The 18696-nt window shown below is 42.5% G+C and overlaps 1 protein-coding gene across 6 annotated transcripts in view; it reads right to left on the bottom strand.

Annotated features, from left to right (window-relative positions):
* Positions 1-18696, bottom strand: part of TMEM178B (transmembrane protein 178B) — a 231906-nt gene that overhangs the window by 14378 nt on the left and 198832 nt on the right. For all 6 annotated transcript variants that reach the window (XR_010389766.1, XR_010389767.1, XM_064514264.1 and 3 more), the window contains one exon: positions 17071-17208. Coding sequence is in view for 4 of the 6 variants with exons in the window: in XM_064514264.1 (XP_064370334.1) it covers positions 17071-17208 (138 nt within the window). In the remaining 2 variants the exon portion in view is untranslated. The remainder of the gene's footprint in view (positions 1-17070; positions 17209-18696) is intronic.

The raw sequence follows: 18696 nt of genomic DNA, 5'->3' as shown, positions 1-18696 counted from the left end.
AAAGGACAGGGAATATGGGAACTCTGGATACCTCCCCTAATGCTGTCTATAGTTCCACATGGCCCAGGCTATTCATAAATACTCGTATTAGGAAAATCCCCCAAGATACCAGCCAGGACCAGAGAGCTGCTGCAGTGGGTGCTATAGCTGTATAAATAAAGACTGCCCAGACCACCGCCCAATTAGCCTATAATCAATGCTCTAGATTTTTGAAACTGCCTTGTGAGATCCTGGGCTCTGGATCTGTCTTCAGAGAAGTCCTACACCATTTCAAAGCATAGAGCAGGAGGAATGGAGGGCCTCCCTCCCACAGTCCCGTACTCAAAAATCAGACTGTTTGATTAGAAATCACAATCCCCCTTCTGTGTTTCACTCTGTCACTTAGGTTATCCAGTAACATGAAGCTGTCTACAAAGAACATAATTGTTCCTCTGTGACATGTCAACAAGTCTAGTACATCGTGAGACTGGGAGAAAAGGATCCATCAGGCACTGTGCTCTAAACCAGGCTTCGTGGCTTGCTTCAAAGGGCTGTGGTTAGAAAATGACATGAAAGGCCTTTCTTTGCTGGTGTGAACGTAATAATTTCAGCTCTCAGAGAAACAAAATTGTTAAGAGAGGTGGGTGGGAAAATCTGTGCGGCCAGACAGAAGCTGCATTTGCTAAGTACAAAAGGGAAGAAATAACTTTAGATTTCAAATACTCCCTGTGCTTCCATGCTTTGTCTTGGCTGTTTTGATTCTACGCTCTCCAGCGCAGGGAGTGCTGCTTACTCTTTCTATTTGTAAGGTGCCAGTACGCTGGCACTCCACCTTGCTGGGGGTATTCTGCCCCATAACAAGTGAACAATAATTGAAAACAACAGTAGAGACTAAAATGAATCATGAGCGCGAAACTTCTTTAAAAAGAGGCTGCTCCTGTCCTGCCACTTAGCTGGAGAATGTGCTAATCCCAGGATGATAAATACTGAGAGTCGTGCACAACATTAGAGGATACATAGTATGGATCCCGGCTGCTTCACCCCCTGGGCTTCTGCAGGATGTCTCATACTGTGTTATGGGCACAGGTTTATCACCCTCCCTAGTACTATACGTGAGAGACACAAAAAATGCCATTTTATGCCACCTAGAGGAATCTTTATGGCCATTACATGAATCTCATGTGCTGTTTGTATTTGACCAAGAAAGGAAGCTCCCTGCATGGCGGTTACTGATAAAAACCAAATGCTGTTACTACCTTATGACTATTTGGTAGCTTTTCCTAATGAATTGGCAATTGTGACACAAAAGATCATTCTGCCACATGGTACAACTGTTGGCCATCATAGCAAAAGAGTCACGGGTGGAAGGGGCCCAGAGCCTGAACTAGGCTTGGAAATACAGCCTCTCCTAGTCTGGGTAAGACACTTAGCTGGGATGGCATCAGGAAGGATGGTGGTGGTTTTGCCCATGACATAGCCTGTATTATGGACATGGCAATTCTGGGGCCCCAGGATTGTAGCACATTCTGAATATCCCAAATCCTGAGATTCTTTTTATCCAGAAAAAAGAACTGAACCAACACAAATTTTCTATGTAGGTTCTTGCAGTCAGTGATACACTCCTATTACATGTGTACTGGTGAGCCAGATCCCTGGGCAGCAGCAGCAATACAAACTTTATCTGTTTGTCAAAAGTGCATTCCCTAACCCTTTCCTAACCAGCCAGCTGGACCTGATCACCGGTGAGCTGAGGCTTGACACTTGCTCCCTGGGATTGGCACATACAATATGAATGTCAGGCAGCAGTAAGAGTTCACCAGGGATGTGCTGGTATGTGAGCTGGACGGGGAGATAAAGACCATCTCCTCCAGCACTTGAGGAGAGCAGAATACACTAATTTCCTTGTGACCAGATTTGTGTGTTGCCGTCCTAAGTGAAACACTAATGAATGAATGAGACAAAACAACAGTGGTGTTTTTGACAAAAGAAATTCATGTGTTGTTGCAAAATGCTTCAGTCAGGTGAGAGATGAAATTCCATATAAGGCTGTGCCTGCACCACAGAGACTGCAGTCTGATGTACAGTCAAACCTCTGTCTTGACCCTGCCATCAGACAGTAGCCCTTCCTCTCCGTCTGATCTTGAAAACGCCTGCCTTGCTAAGGGATCGATGATCAACAACAATAGCCCAGAGCACCTGAGCTATTATATATCTCGTGATTATCTTATGCTTTCCCTTGTTACAGGTTATGGAACAAGAAAGTTAAACATTATAGTGAACATATCTTCCGTTTAGACTGGAAGTTTGTTAGGGCAGAGATGATCTTTCCTTGCTATACGTAATGTCTATAACATTGGCATCCTTTAATCTCAGTCCTTTAGCTGCCTCAGTGCTACAAATGATAAATATTAGCTATATCATCTTGTCCCCTAGCATAAGGCTACACCGAGGATGCTCAGGCTAGTAGCAGCTATGGAGAAGAGCCTCTGCTGAGCTGAGCTCACACCTCGTGAGTCCACTTAGGCCTCCCCCATTTCAGCGGCTAGGCAGCGCAGAGGCAGGGCTCTGGCTCGCTGGCGGCTGGATGCAGCTGGGATGGGCAGAGCCACTCCTGCCGCAGGGGCCAGCCCCTGCCCTTCAGCCAGGGCACTGGGCAACGCGCTGGGCTGCTTGCAGGCCACCACTCTGCCCTCCTTGCTGCAGGGGCAGGCATGTGCAGAGTGGGGGCGGCTGGGAAAGGTAACGTCATCACTGGTCAAGGCTTAAATCAACATGGGTTATGAGTAAGAGCCCTTTGCTATAGCTATTTTTATGCATGATGGTATCAGGCAGAGCTGTGGGCCTCTGCTGCTAGGAATTATTTTTTTCGGTAGTCACCCCTTTCCTTTCTGATCAGCCTGGCTAGAAAGCCTCCATTCGCAGCTTGTCAGGCCTCCCCTCCGGGGCAGAACAGGAGCGTTCGCAAATGAATTGGTTGTGCTGAACGATTTCAATACGGGCAGACTCAGACCATCCGTAAGGAACATCTTTGAATGCCGCCTCGCTCTTGTGCCCCCACGAGCCATCTCAGACGCCAGGCCCTTCGCCCACAGCCCCCGGCCTGGCTTCCGGAGCGATACAGCCTGCGGGATTTCGCAGGCTTCGCAGGGTTTTGCGAAGCAAGAAGGACGGCCTTTCTTAGATGCACTGCAGGTGAACGTCTGCCTTCCTCCACACCTCTCTCCGTGCCGGTGAGCACGCGTCCCTGCCGGCGACATCATCCAAACATCCCTGTCCCGCATGTTAGCAGCGGACTGTGCAGTTGTGTCCACCCTTTCAGCGGGAAGGTGCTGTCCCCTCCACCCCAGTACGGCCGTAAGAGCACTCCCACTCTTTAAACCACTGCTGAAGGTGATTTTGGCTAACTGCTTTTCTGGGCATGGGAATGTCCGAGGTCACTCATGTGGTCAGCCATTGCATCATGTCTGGAGGGGCAAGAACATCTTAATTTATAGGAATCCCCCGACCACCCCTTCAGGGAGAGAAAGGAAGGAAAAAGTACCGTTCAGCACTCCTCACCTTAAAGAGGCGCCACCAGCTTGAAGCCAAGGGAAATCCAAAAAACAGAAATTAAAATGTTCTCGGCACTAGGCCTACATCTGAGACCCCTGGCTCTGTGGCAGTACAAGTCATTTTTCTTGTTATTTAGAAAACCTTTCTTTCGTGTCTGATTGAAAGACACGTATTCTCTCTCTTCCCCCAACAACAGGCAGAAATGACTCATGAACTAACTGTGCTGTCAGATGTACAAAGTAAACAAACCAAAAAACCAGATTCTTTTCCCCTTCTGTTTTTTGCAGAGACAGAAATGTCAAGTATTACTTATAAACACTAGCAGATAAAAAGAGAAACACGAAGGTATGGATTTTTAGATGTCCTCTGAAACCAAGCAGTTCTCAAATAAATGTAAAGTCTCTTCCCCTTGAAGTATTTCTAGTGGCTGCCATTGATGGTAATTTGTGGCTACTAATTTCTTTGGAAGGAATGCTATTTATTTAATTATCATCAATTTTTTTTTATTATATGGTTGTAGAAAAGAACATATCATGAGTGAAGCAACATTATTTTCAGTTTCTCTCTGCCCTACCAGCTTTTATTGTTTTCAAGGTACATCAAACAAACAAATAAAATGAGGTCTGATCCTAAAGTGGAGAGTGTGCCATTAGCTATTTAAATTATATCACAATCATATGAAATTATTAGAGAATAAACCAAATTCTTTCCCAACTCAATGATGACAAAAGCCTTTTGGAAGGAGCAGTTTTGCAGTAAACTCCTCCTGTGCATGGATTAAACGCCTCAGCAGCACACGGCTCTTGAGAACACATTATTGCTCTGTGCATACACACATAGAATATAAATTATTACTTAATTATATACTATTACAGCAGCTTGCAGCATCACTGATAGGTTGCAGAATAGCAAAGGAAATTTGCCCTTATAAAAAAGCAGAGATGGAAAGAGAAGTCTTACTGGGTGATGGAGATTCTGTGCTGTGTCCTGATGAGACCATAAACCCACCTAGGCTGGAATTTAATACATTTCTTTTTAATACTAAGAACCAGAGTAAACTGCAGGGTCTATAGCCATGCCATGCTCCTGTATTATAGTTACTGCCGGATTGCTGTTTGCATATGGTCTCCTATCACAAAACATACCCGTGGCATCCATACCATCCCAGAGCTGGACACTCTGCTCTGTATTACTTCAGCAATGATGCTTATCTATTGAATTACAGCTGCACAAGCTGCAGTATGTTATAGCATCAGAGGACTAAGTATCCCCTGACACAACTGCAAATACTTAATGAGCAAGATCCTTAGGCTCCTGTAAATCAGCATAATGTGTGCAACAATATTACTGCAGTGATAGGATGATCTTCAGTTCACAATACTGGCACAATTGACAGCCACAAGGAATGCCGCACATTACAGTACCCTCCACATTTGCACATGGCGGTGTTTCTGTTACCATATTCCATGGTGCCTGGGACAGCCCGAGGAGTGGACACCTCTGCTATGTGCCACTGCAGCCAGTGAGCACCTGCTGCGAGTGAGCACTCTCTGAAGTTATGAGCTAGCACACAAGGGAAAGGCAACATTACTTATAAGCTAAAGGTAAGCTGTATTTTGAAAAAATGGGCTAGAGAGAAAAACAGGAGTTCATTTGAAGCCTGAGAATTAAATAATCCTCTGATTACTTTAGCAGTGGCACTTCCTATGACCCACCCAAAATAACCTAACAATATTAAAGGGACTTGACTACAGCCATTAAAGAAACACAGTGACTCATGAACTTGCAGCCACAACAGAGGAGGCAGCAAAAATTGTGCCAGTTGTAGTAGTGTGATGTTATTCACTATTGTACTGGGAACAGAGGGGAGACAAAGAAAGAGGCTCTCTTAATGTCGAAACGAAGAAACACTCTAATGGAAGATTAGTGACATCATCCCATCACCCCGTTCACAGGCACTGCATTTGGTGACAGGCAGAGGCTGCTGGCAGGTTTATTTCATGATCTGTAGTATGGACCTCCCAGGATTGCCCTGTCAGAGCACCTTGATGCTCTGAGACTAACAGATCAAATGAAAAGGGGCACTGGAGGTCACAGCCAGCTCAAGTGACTCCATCCTATCTCAGATTTGCCAGATGAAAAGACAGGTAAGTTTGGTATCAAAATGTAGCTGAGGATGAGGCCCTCCACTCCAGCCATCTACCGGAGCTGGAGAGAAATTTGTGTGACCAGGGTTGGGTTTGCTTTGCCACAGAGACATCTCCCACAGCCCAGCAAATCCCAGCACTAGTTCGCACTTGGTCTTTTAGTAACCAGAACAGTTCTACCTCTCTCCAAGCAGGGTCTTTTCTTCCAGACAGAAAATGAAATGTCTCTCAGAAAGTTTTGTTTCTGGAGGCTTTCTTTTGTAGGAAGTTTCAAATTGCCGAAAAGCCTTTGGACTTACGTTCTTCAAGACTGAAGTGAGACTGAAAGAGAAACATAGCATAAACAACCTCAGTGCAACCTTCTTCCACACTGCCAAGGTGTATGCCACTAAAAATACTCTTAGAGGGGCTACTTTCAGGGGTGAAAGTGTAGAGTTACCCACATGCCTTTTTAATCCTCCTCTTCTTTGCTGAAGGCACTACAAAGAAGACAACTGGAGCTCTGGATGATGGTGATGGCTACCTGATTTGGACACTTTCCCATTAAGAGTCAGAGAGAAGCATGTAAATTCATTTTTTCAAGTGACCAAAGGACTCTGGTTGAAATGACTTTCAGTTGGTTAGACTGAATGCAAACTGAGGATCGTTGCAGCAAAAGGCTCTGAGGTCCATTACTGTTTCCCTGAGCTACCCTGACAGAAACAGAAAAATCCCTTTGGTATATCCTAAGCAATACCACTATTGGGGATCACACGATATGGAGCATGCTGAAATCCTCTTTCTTGTTGCCAAGGAAATACAATATCTGCAGCATCTCCACCTCACACAAGTACCTAGGCGTGACTAGTTTCTGTAACCCCTGGAAGAGCCAGGTCAGGCCCAAGTTGGGTGGAAACGAGGAGTGCCCCACTCATCTAGTTTCTGTCTGGTTTAGCAGCTTATTCTGTGAAGTGTCCAGCAGCCCATGGAACTGCTGTGTCTGGGCAGATTAGTCCATGCAAGCACAACAGCGATTTGTGCAAGGGGAACATTGTTTATCTAAGCTGACGATCCAAAGATGCACGAAGGTGAATCTAAGCCCTGCTTCAATCTCTGCATTTAAAAAGATCTGCTACACATACAAATTTGCTCACTTCTCTCTCCATACAGAATTCTTCCTGTCTAGCACATCATGCCAGTATTACTCTTCCTTCTGTTGCCCATACAGTCTTCTTTCCTTGTTGATGCCAGGCATGCAGAAGGACTCAGTAAATATGTATATATGTATATATTTTTAAATACCAACTCAATAATAAATGCCAGTTTTATTTCCACAGTCATCTTCTGTCCTTGAAATGATTTGCCATTGGAATTCAGAAGCCAGCAACAGATCAAAGACCTGGTGACATTATCAAGTGATAAGGACCAACCACAGAATTTTAAAATACCGCATAGCTTGTTTTTCAGGACTGTGGGTGGGAAAGTCTTTTGTATTCCTATTGGATCCATCTCTCCTACTTTGTTTCTATTTTAGTTCACTTCCTGTCAGCCAACCTGTGAGACCTACTGACATCCCTGAGAAGCAAACTAGCCTGCATGCCCTTCATAGACCAGACTAGATTTTCTATTCTCATAACTCTAGAAGGCATCTATACCCCTATCAGTACCTTCTATTCTGGAGAGTGAGAAATTACAAGTCAGTATAGCTGCCTTTTAAAATGAACAAGCAAGGGAATGTGACTAGTTCCTTTCGCTGATAAGTCAGAATGAGCTGACTTCTTAGTGTACTCTAGGCCAAGTTCAGGGAAGCAGATCAATTTGAGTTAAGACTGAAAAACAATGAGTTGTTTTGCACATACACTACTTGCCCTGTCTTCTGCTCCAGACTGTCAGATCTCTGCACCTCATAAGAAGTCTTTCCTCTCCTTCTCCTAATGCCAATGCTCTTCTGTGATCTGGTAGAAGGTTCCCAGAATTGTTTATGGAGGTATTTTCCCGCCAGGGTGTGAGTGCATATCTAGGAGCATCAGAAACAAGCCACAGAGCAAAAAAATCCAACACATTTGAAGTTTGACTTTGAAGTCAGCTGCTAATGTTTCCACAGAGATCAAATACTATGGAGCTGACAATGAATTCTCTAGTTGTACTATACCTTCCAGGGGAAAAAAAAAATCTCTAAATGACTATCCCCAGCAATACAGCTCTGCTATTGTTAGGAAAACCCCATTTTTATCCTCTCCTATCCCTTATTCTCCTAAGTTAACTCTTAGGTTCTGCTTTTTAGGATGAGTCTGTTGGTATTGACCTAAAGAATCAGCTCAATTCTTGAGGAATTGCAAAAAAAAAGCATCCAGTGAAAACAGTATGCTTGTGTGAGAAGGAGAATATAGCTCTGTTTATGAACTTGTGCTGTAGGAGATGCAAAGATATGCGCTTTGATTCCCCTTGAGGAGTATTACAACATGAAATTATAAAAGTACCTTTGATTTCAGTGGAAGGTACACAGTGACATACAGAACCCAGTACAGTAGAAGTAGGCAATCTTTCATGTTTTCAGAGTCTCCTATTTCATTTTCAGAATGGGTGCTAACATTAATAAATAAATGCAAAATGTGTTCTCAGTGCATCAGTAAGCATAGAGAAGTATTAGAAGTACAGACCTAACACGCTGAGCTGTGTGGCAGAGCCAGGGTAGCACGCAGGCAGCACGCTACCCTGGCTCTCCCTTTTAAGCATAATGTATCGTGAACCTCGTAGCATCTTGTTACGCAGTCAGCCAAGCAACTGTTTTCTAGCTTGGAAATGCTAAACAGGCCACCTCAACATAATTTTAAAACCCCAGAAAGGTGGTGAGGGAGGTGTATAGCTATGTGGATGATTTCCTAAAAGTTTGTTTTCAGAGTGAAAGAAGAAATTAGATAACAATATTCAAAAGCAAAGTGGTACTAATAGCAAGAAGGAGCTCAATGATAGTCAGTCAGGATTAAGAAGCATCTCCAATCCTAGCCACGTATATGTTCTTATCAGTGTCCAGGCTTAGGTATGTATAAGGAAAGAAGCACCACTCTTTAGGCCCAAGGAACACAGTTTGCAGTGGGACCAGAGACCACAACTTGCAACACTGTCTGCAAGGGACACCACAAGCTGAGTCGAAGACAGTGGTTTGGAAAGAGGGACTGAGAAATCCTGAAACTGAGAAGGATATGGTATTTCTGAAAATAGGCTAACTCCCCGCTGTAATGAAGAGCAAATATTATCTTACTATGCATGCACTCTGCCTTGGTACTACCCAAGGAGCACTGAGGCACAAAAACTGCATGGCTGCTCCAGGCTCAACATCTCATCACAGGTCCGTGAAGACCCTCATTGGCTCCTTTTCTGCCTTCTCCAACACCCTTGTAATGTGTTTGACAGTTTTAAACAATCAAGGGCCTTAGAGAGCTTTAAACATTTGAAATCTTTTAATGCTATACATTAATTCAAGTTGTTTATTCCAATTCAAGGCCTTAAATCACTTTAAAGCATAATGCAAAATTTAACCAAAAGCAGAAACAGGAATAAAAGTGTATACACGTGGTGTGGGAGGCATGGCAGAGCAGGGGCTGACCTCGTCACGCCAAAGCTTGTTTCAAAGACTTCCATAATCAATTTGTGGTACCTCTTGATACAAACTGGCCTTTATCTCCATCTGGAGGTCAATACATATATGTAAGTTATTATGCTAGTCTTAAAGGAGTTCTGCTGACTTCTTAAGTTCCCGTACTTGCACACACTGTGCAGCCATCATTAATTTAGTGTCTCCCACAGATTAAAAGATGATTGGTATATCATTTTTCCAGTGATCCAACTTTTTTTGAATTATAAATAATTTTCAAACTGGAAAAAGATATTATTCCGTAGTGATAATTATATTTATGCCAAGATTCACTGCTCAGATTACAGCTACTCATTGTATACCTCTAGTCTACTAAAGATGACTTGATGTAGCTTAAGCTTAGGTTCTGAATGGATACATGAGAGTGCACACACATGTGCATTTGTCTTTGTCATTGCATATGGAAAAAACCCAGATTTTATGTAAACTTTCTAAAGCTATTAGCTCTGGGGAAGAAGCATTAGAAACTGAATTTTCAAAGACTAATGCTGTGCAAAAGGAAAAAAATAGCTATGATCACAAAACGTATCTTCCATCTGAACTGCTGTGACTGATTGCTTCACTCCGAGTGAGTACCCTGAGGAATGAGTAGATGTGTTGACCATCAGCGAGAAACACAAATCCTAGGTGCCCTGTTAGACCCAGGGCAGCTCAAGATGATCTCCAAAAATTGTCATCTTGTTTCTCTTGTTGTTTATTTTTCTCTTTGCCTGCTCTTGGCAGCTGCTATGAAGATACTTTGAAACCGCCTAGGAGACGTCAGTCAGAGCTTTGCCTACACTTGCTGTTCTAAATTGTTACATTTGTGTTTCTTAAATTATTCAGCAGTGGAATGATTATTTTGAGATGGCAGCACCACAGTTGTGCAGAATAAACACTCTTATTTTCTACCCTTATGTGCTATTTTCAAAGTACGGTGAGTTAAATTTGGGTCGCAAATGACTCAACAGCTGGTAATGAGCCATGGCTGCAAATACACAGATGTTTCAGTTGTCATCTGCTACCATATGCAAAGCACAGGCAAAGGAATCACAACTCACACATTTGGGGATTTTAAATATGAGTCTCTCCACAGAGGTGGCGAGGAAAAGAGGATGAGGATGTACAACCAGCAGAACTGCCCCATACATGACAATTTGGTGTGCAATGCACCTGTACTGACGACTGTGCAGCGTTTTGGAAACTGCTGGGCTCTAGCACACATTGAGCCAAACAGCCCAGGTTCGCTGCCCGTGTGCACCCTCGGCCCCTCCGGCACCTTGCAACAGACCAAGGGGAGCGTGCACATGGTTTAGGCAAGGCAAAGCGACCAGAGGTAAAAGCTCAGGCCAGGCTCTGACCAGAGGGATAAGAAAGTGGTTTGTTGACAGGATTTATCCCTGGCCAGAGGGAAGGAAGAGCACTTGGAAAAAAATATTCCTGACAAGGCGGTAGAATGAGAATGGTTTATGAAAGGCTGTTTATCTCTGGATTAGAATACAAAAGCGGAGTGAGGAGAATGCACCCATACATTCATAAGTGACTTGTTTTTTATTTCTTTAAGAAACATCCTTTCTTGCATATCTGAAATAAAGCATTAAATTGTGCCAGCGACCTGCATAACTTTCCTTTTTCTTTCCTCTCGCACATCTTTCCTTCCTGCTTATCGCTGCCATAGCAGCACTGGAAAAAATAGGTGTTGACCTCTGCTGTGGGAAAATGTTCAAAGCTTTTGTAACTCTGACCTAAGTCCTGTGAATTTGGACAGGCTTCAAAGAGCAAACTCTTAACAGCAGTCTTAGGTGGGTCAGAAGAAAACTAAATCAGCAGCAGAGATGGAGCTTCCAAACAGTGCTTGAATCACCCAAATTGGCAAAACATTACTGAAGGGGAAAGGGAGGAAAGGATGAAAGAACTTCCAAATGTTCTTGGAAGCAAGTGCTAGAACAGAAACATCAGAAAGGAATATGTCCACTGCATTGCTGTGTATAGCAGGACAGCAGGGCTTTAAGGCCCTTCAGTGCCAGTACAAAAGGAGATTTGATGCTCCCAAACAATGCCCCAAATCCAGTATTTCATGCAAAAGTGTCACTACGAAAAGACAGGAAATGAGATGCTATACAAGACTACAGATCATTTTATTACAGATCTGCTAAATCACATGAATAAGGGCAGTTAGCAGCTGGAATAATTTCCAAATAGACTAATTACAGACTGAATTATTAATGGTAAAATTTATAATTGGCTCAAAGCAAGGTTATGGCGAGAAACATACTTGACTTTGCAAAGAATAATGAATAGTTGCAAGGCTAGTAAAATGGTATGCTTCTCTAAGGAAAGCGTCAGCAAATGGGGAAAAAACCCAGAGTGATCCTAAAGTGTATGTCACAAGACAGGGCTGGCAGAGACCAGATAAAAGAGTAAAGAGAACAGATAAAATGGGAAACAAATGCAGAAATGATATATTGCCTTTATTTACAGTAAATGTGAAACAAAATAAAACAATGCAGAAGTCTGTCCCTGAAGGGCTGCCTTGTTATGCATGCAGTAAAAAACCTGACTATTTCACTGAAATGTGCTCTCTTTACAAATTACATGGACTTGCAAAAGGAAAATACATGAATGTGTAGCTGAAGGACAGAGCTCTGATAAGGATGATAAAACAGCACTCTTTATGAGTCTCTTAATACATTTACAAAGGAAAGTGATGCAGCTTTTGCCAGGGATGCAATTTGGCCAGGGACGATTTTGTGCTGAAGCAAGTACTGGAACAAGATGCTAGAAGCGCCACTATATACGTCCAGCCGGGACAAGGGACAGCAGTTCGCCTGGGAGATGCACCGAGCAGGGCAGAGGAGGACTGACTGCTGCTGAAACACTGGGGCTTGCTGCCATGGGGCTGCCCCTGCCGCCACGCTTGCGCCACGGCAGACATTGAGGAGGAGGGAAAGGGCTCTAGGGTGTTTGGTACGAAGTCAGCCCTGCCTTCAAAACCAGAACTAAAGAAACCCAAAAGATATCTCAAAGCAGCTGAATGAAATGAAATCAGAGCGGAACTGAGAAAAGTTCAGGCTATAAGAGATTATATTTAAAGGGTGTTTTTTGAAGAAAGTACAATAACAAGAGGTGTGGTGAAGCTGTGTTTGCATGTCTGTGGAAGGACTGTCCAGTACCAGAATCTGAAATACTGAACCAAGAAAACCCTATGCTTGCACATGCTGGAGAGTAATTGGAAAGGCTGTTAACTATATGGATATATAGCTTGTCTGCTTATCACAATACAGAAATTATTCTTAAATAGCTTGATGAGCTACTGAAAGGAGGGTTGCAATTGCAATAGGAATTTGCTTTGGTAGAGTTGCCAATGTGCCATCTCATAGCATCCCAACACCTCAGTGCTGTAGGTAAAAGTGAAACTTGACCTTGACCTGACAACAATATTAGATCCTACTAAGGGAATAAAGACACTGACCACGTGAATTACCAGGCTTGCCATGATAATAAAACCAAATGAGTCAAGGATTTGTATACATTCAAAGGAAAGCATCAATGCCAGAAGATGAGAGTACTGCTTCCTGGGAACTGATGAAGAGGACACGACCAGACTTCAAAAAACAAAGTCAACATGTTTTGGTCAAAAAACAATGTATAAAATGCTCCATGTACATTTCTTCTGGTATATGTTGAAGTGAATTCTTTTTAGGGTATCCTTAAATACTTGATGTGCATGAAAGCATCAGTTTTGCCACAGGTTTCTGACATTTGGAAGCAGTGTTACAGATGCCTCTAAGGTTCCTGAAATGATTATAAAATTGCAAAATTACTGAATGACATGCCCAGTATGGAACTTTTGCCAGCGCACAGATTTTCAATAATTTTTATGGAGAGAAAAAGCAAGAAGCTGCAAGAGGTTTTGCTTAGAGTATGTATAATTTGAGTATGACCAACTTCCGTAATAGAATTAAATAGTCTCAAAAAAAATGCAGTAAAATGAACCAGTCTTAGGAAAGCTTAAGAGTACAATTCTAAATGGAGAAATTCTCCAAAAGAGAAACTTTTCCACCTTGCAGGATAAAAGCATGCTGCCAATACTGAAATGAAATTAAAACAGACAGTGCAACTCCGGGTACGGGAAACTGTGTAACAGTACCAACATGCAAAATGAAGTCAGAAACGCTAAACATAACTTGCAGTATCCATCTGGTACTGTGCAAGATGAGGGACTAAGAAAAATCATACGGTGGTCAGGCAAATGCTGTCATTCAAGATAAAGAATCCAGGTAGGAATTCTGCAACAAATACAGAAAATTATGCAAAAGAACATCAGAATCCATAAGAGATCTGTGATTGCTGTTGATACAGCTACATTTGGACTAAACAGGAAAGATGAACTATTAACAATTTTTTAACGTTTTACAAGACATGCTGAATAATAGTGCAATAACTCTAGTACTCAAAATCACAATTTCCTTGCCCTGAATTCCAGATGAGCTAATGGCCTGCATTTCACAAATAACTTACTTGAACAATTTGCTTGAGAAATTAGATCAAGTGCACTACAGCAAGTCCTCATTAGGCACTGTCCCATGGGCTGGCGAGAAGACTGTTCAGTAAGTACAATAAAGAACCAGAGGTCCAAGGAAAACAGGCCTGGCATTGTCAGATTATCACAGCACACGTCTTTGTCTTCCACTGAGATTTTCTGTTCAAGGAATTATGGCAGTAAGGGACAAAACTCATAGATATCGTGAGCCAGAAATGTTTCATCCTGAGGTAGTTACAGAAGACCTGTTTGACCAGAAATTAAAACAGAAGGAATGCCACAAACATATCTGAAACAAGCAACACTGCAAATGGAAGGGAAAGTTAGATTTCAGACTGGCCATAGCTACTAATTTAACAAAGTCTCCTGTCATCTGCAATAAGGTCAGATGTCATAAGCCTCCCCAGGTATTATTCCCACTATTGGACCAGAAGATAACTAAATGAAACGAAGAGGCATTCTGGCTCTATGCATTTGGAGGACCAATGGGATGCTATCTTGGCAGCAATTGTGTGTTTACAAAGGTAACGGCTTTGCATTCAAACTCCACCCAGCAAAAAAAGGCTCAAATTAAAGGATTTTGTTGCCTGTAGAAGGCCTCTGTAGAAGGAATAAATGCATAACATACAGGGTAAGCAAACATTAGTACTTGCTGGCTTTTAGATTAGATGGCTCTAAATATGTATTAACTGACTGCTTAAATTTGTAGATATCATTTTATGTACAATTGCTATTAAAAAAAATTAGGAAAGGTGTAGCAGTTGCTACTGACTTGTGCCAAACAACAAAGAGAATAACCTTTTGTAACCCTGATCCACATGTCTACGCTGGCACAGAAAATACGCTTGATCTCATCCCAACACATCTTTATTAAAAATATCACACATCTTGGCAGAATTTGGCAGATAAAATAATCTGGTGCCTCTCGTCTCAATTAGTTTCAGCTTCTAACTGCTGGATCTCGTTATTATTTTGTCTGCTCAGTCAAAGAGCATGCTACTATCAGATGGCTTCTCCTTGCATAGGTACTTCCACACTGTGTTCAAGTCAATTATAAACCTTCTGTTAAACAGTTTCAATCAATTGGCTTTTTGCGGCAAGCTGTGTTTTTCTTGTTTTCCAGACCTTGAGTTATTCTTGCAGCTCTTCTCCAAACCTGTCCAGTCTTTCAACATCCTTCTTAATTATGGACACCAGATCAAGATGTCCAGAAATAGTTTTGCTTAACCCAGAGATAATGTCACCTCATACTCTTATTGCGTATTTTCATCAAAGCATCCAAGGGATGAACGGGCACTTTTACCTGCCGCATTGCACAAAGAGCTCCCATGCAGCTGGATTACCAGCCGTGATCCCAGAGACCTTTCCAGTGTTGCTGCTTTCCAAGAGGTGGCTTCCCCTTCTGCAAGTATGACTGACTTTCTCTGTTCGCAGTTGCATGACCTTGAATCTGTCTCTACTGAAACATGTATTGTTTGAACATACCAAAAGGTCTAGGTGGCTCTTCTTAAGTTAGGAGTGACCTATCCCATTGTACATGGTTACACTGAATCTTGCTTCACCTGAAAACTTTTATCAGACATCTTTCAAATCACTGGCAAACTATTAAATAACACTAAGCAAGAACTGATCTCTGCAGCTGCACTAGAAACTCCCTGATATATACTGATAATTTCCAATTAATAAACAAGACTTTGCTAATTTCTAATAAATTTAATAGTTTGATGTACTTATTTAGTATAGTCCTAATGTTTTAATCTGAATGTCGTGCTGTAGTAAGTTAAATACCACACTGATATCTGAGCATATTACACTGATGCAGCCCCCATACAAACCAGGCTTTTAATTACATAAGAAATACCAAGCTAGTTTGGCAGACCCATTACCCATAAAGTACTGAACACCCACAACACATCATTTACAGATATCCATACATAGACTGATGTGTGCTTGCACAAGGTACTAACACACTTCACATGTGTTTGTGGGTGCCGAAAGAACTAATGTCTATCTCACTAGCACCAAAAGTGCTGGAACATAAATACTCATTACTTAATGCCTCTTCTGCAACTACATGTGCTCTCTTGTATTTCACACTTTTAGCTATATCACGCCATAGTACAGGTGAACAAGGAACAAAAATGCTTTGAAATGACGATCTGCTTGTGGGGAGAAAAAACAAAAAACAAAAAAGCCCACTGGCATGGCAAAGAAGAGAGGACAGAAGTAGCACTATTCATTTTGAGGCATTCTCCCAGCTCTGTAAAAGCTGTGCAGCATCTGTAGCAAGGACGGCTGGAATATTACACGGGAAATATTGGATGACCTTGAAAGCTGGTGTTGTAGAAATGGGAAAAACTCAAAAGCATAAAGTGCAAAGTCATGCACCTAGGGACTAATAACCAGCATCTCTGCTATAAATTGGGAGCTCATCAGTAGGAAATAACAGAGGAGAAAGGCCTGGATGTATTATCCAACTGAAGGATGACTGTGGGTCCCCAGTCTTATGCAGCACGAAAAAGGCAAACATAAACACAAAATATTTCAGAAAAGGGCTTTCCAGCAGAGCTAGGGAAACTTCATGTCACAATACAAGGTACTAATCAGACCATATGTGGGAACGCTCCTTCTCATCCTTATTTGAGAAACACAAATACAAACAAGAACAAGTGGCAGGAAGGGCTGCTGGAATGATCAAAAATAACTGGTCTTACTGAGAAGAAACTACAAGAATATAGTATATTTAGAGTAGGAAAATGAAAGGTGAGAGGATACAATTGCTCTTTATAGATACGTCAGAGAAAGAAAAGATATGCCTGAACAAGAACAGCTGACCAGGAGTAAATATAGGTTAAAACTTTGAGCATGGTTCTGGCCATCAAAGTTTCCCAACATGAAACAGCTGCCTCTCATCTTAAGATGGAGCTTGTTAAGTTTAAGAGCAAGGGGATTCTGTGACAGTGTTCCTTGTGACAACAGGGGACTGGCCTAAAAACTCAGAAGGTCTTTTCCCGTCCTGTGTCTTATGGGCACTGTTTTATCACAGAAGTAACATGTGATTACATTATCCTTGATGTACACCAGAAGGAGCTCAGAATGAAACCAAGGCCAGATCATCTCAAACAACTCTGAAAATAGATTTTCAAAGACATGGAAAAGGAGGTACACATGCGAAGAGAGAATATGAAAACAACAAGGCAAAGAGAACACATTTATTCACAAACCAATATCCTTACCTCCCATGAGGAAGAGAAGCCCTGCCACATACTGCATAAGGCCTCGATCCCAACAGCACCCCAGCACCCCGATAATCCAGCCGAAGAGGATGATGGCCACAGCCATGCCCATGAAGCCAGCTGTCATCCTGCGCAGATCTGCAGTGGGGAAGACAGAACAACAGGGTGCTTGTGAACGGTGATAAATTATCATCATCAGAGGTTCAGAGAATTCTTAATCCAAAACGCTACCGCAACGTCTTTGGTGTGTGTTGGCACAAGGTGATTTTCTTGAAGGGGGTTCAGAGGTAGGATAATCCCTAGATTAAGACATGAGTTTGAGCTGGAGGGAGAGAGCCATTGACAGTTTTCCCTCTGCAATGGCACTCAGTGCAGATGCGCTCAAGTGACTTGTGACAACTTGCTCAGGAATTAGAAGCTGTACAGTGGTGTCAGTGCAATGCTACACCTAATCGCTTTAGTCTCTTGGTACTAGCACAACCTGTATTTACATCCAACCTTCATGTCTGCACACGTTACTTCACTGCATCCAATGAAAACACCTGCTCAAACTGATGCGCAAAGTGGTCTTTGCACTTTGCCCCAGTGCAGGTGTAACTCAGGACTCACGTCTCCTTTCTCCAGCAGACTGCCTGTATGACCTTGGACAAGTCACTTAGCTCCTCTGGGCCTCAGTTTCCCATGCATAAGTCGAGGTATAGTTCCTTGCTGTCCAACAGTGCTGTCTGTGAAACTAAGCACCTCGAGGATGGTGAAGCACATAGATACTCTTGTGTCAGAGACAATAAACGTGCTGCAGATACACACTGGGGCACAGGACACTTTCTTGCCCCTTTTTTGCATCTAGATGATGACCTTGTCAAATGATTTTTGGTGAGAAAGTATTTGAGTGCTCCAGGGAACAGGGAGAGTAGGAGGAGGGCAGGAGGCTGGACCGAAGCATTTGGTGCACTGCAAGTGAGAACTGAGTAGTACATGCGATATGGTTGTATGAGGCCAACCCGTATTTATTTCATAAACAAAAGAAAAAAGATCTGCAAGATCTAACAGAAGAAACCATCTAGGTTAAGCCTTTGCTATGTCCAGCATTGGCCTTCTCCAAAAAAGGACAGGACTACTGGGATTCCTCTTCCTACCTGTGCTGGTAAAAAAACCAAAACCCAAAAACCCAGCTGTTTCTGATGTGAAATCTGAGCAAGGGAGACCACCTGGCAAACAAAATAGCAGGGACTTCTGGAGCTGAAGAGCATCTTGACACTCTCAAATAATGGAACAGATGGTGGCATCTTCACTAACATTTTACTGTTCCCCGTCCCCCCTCATGCATTTGTACAAAGTTTAAGCATCGATATATCAAGAGTATATGTGCAGAGATAATTCCAGCCAAGTCAGCTCTTCAAACATTTGTTTCCTTCTTGAAACAAATTTTATTTGCATAGCAATGATTTCATTTTCTTTCAAGAAACAGAATGCTTATGACAGGGGGAAGAAGATTTGAAAATAGTGAATCAGCCGCCAGTCTGTACAGCAGCTTTTCTCCTTGGCTGGCCTTTGGCTATTTCTCAGGCTGACTCAAGTTTCTGTTTTTTTTTTTTTTTTTTTTTTTTTTTTTTTTGCCCTTTTTCC

The sequence above is a fragment of the Dromaius novaehollandiae genome, chromosome 1, assembly GCF_036370855.1.
Source record: "Dromaius novaehollandiae isolate bDroNov1 chromosome 1, bDroNov1.hap1, whole genome shotgun sequence".
In the NCBI taxonomy this organism is placed as follows: domain Eukaryota; kingdom Metazoa; phylum Chordata; class Aves; order Casuariiformes; family Dromaiidae; genus Dromaius; species Dromaius novaehollandiae.
Note: the sequence above shows the minus strand (reverse complement) of the source record. Positions and strands in the feature narration are given on the sequence as shown.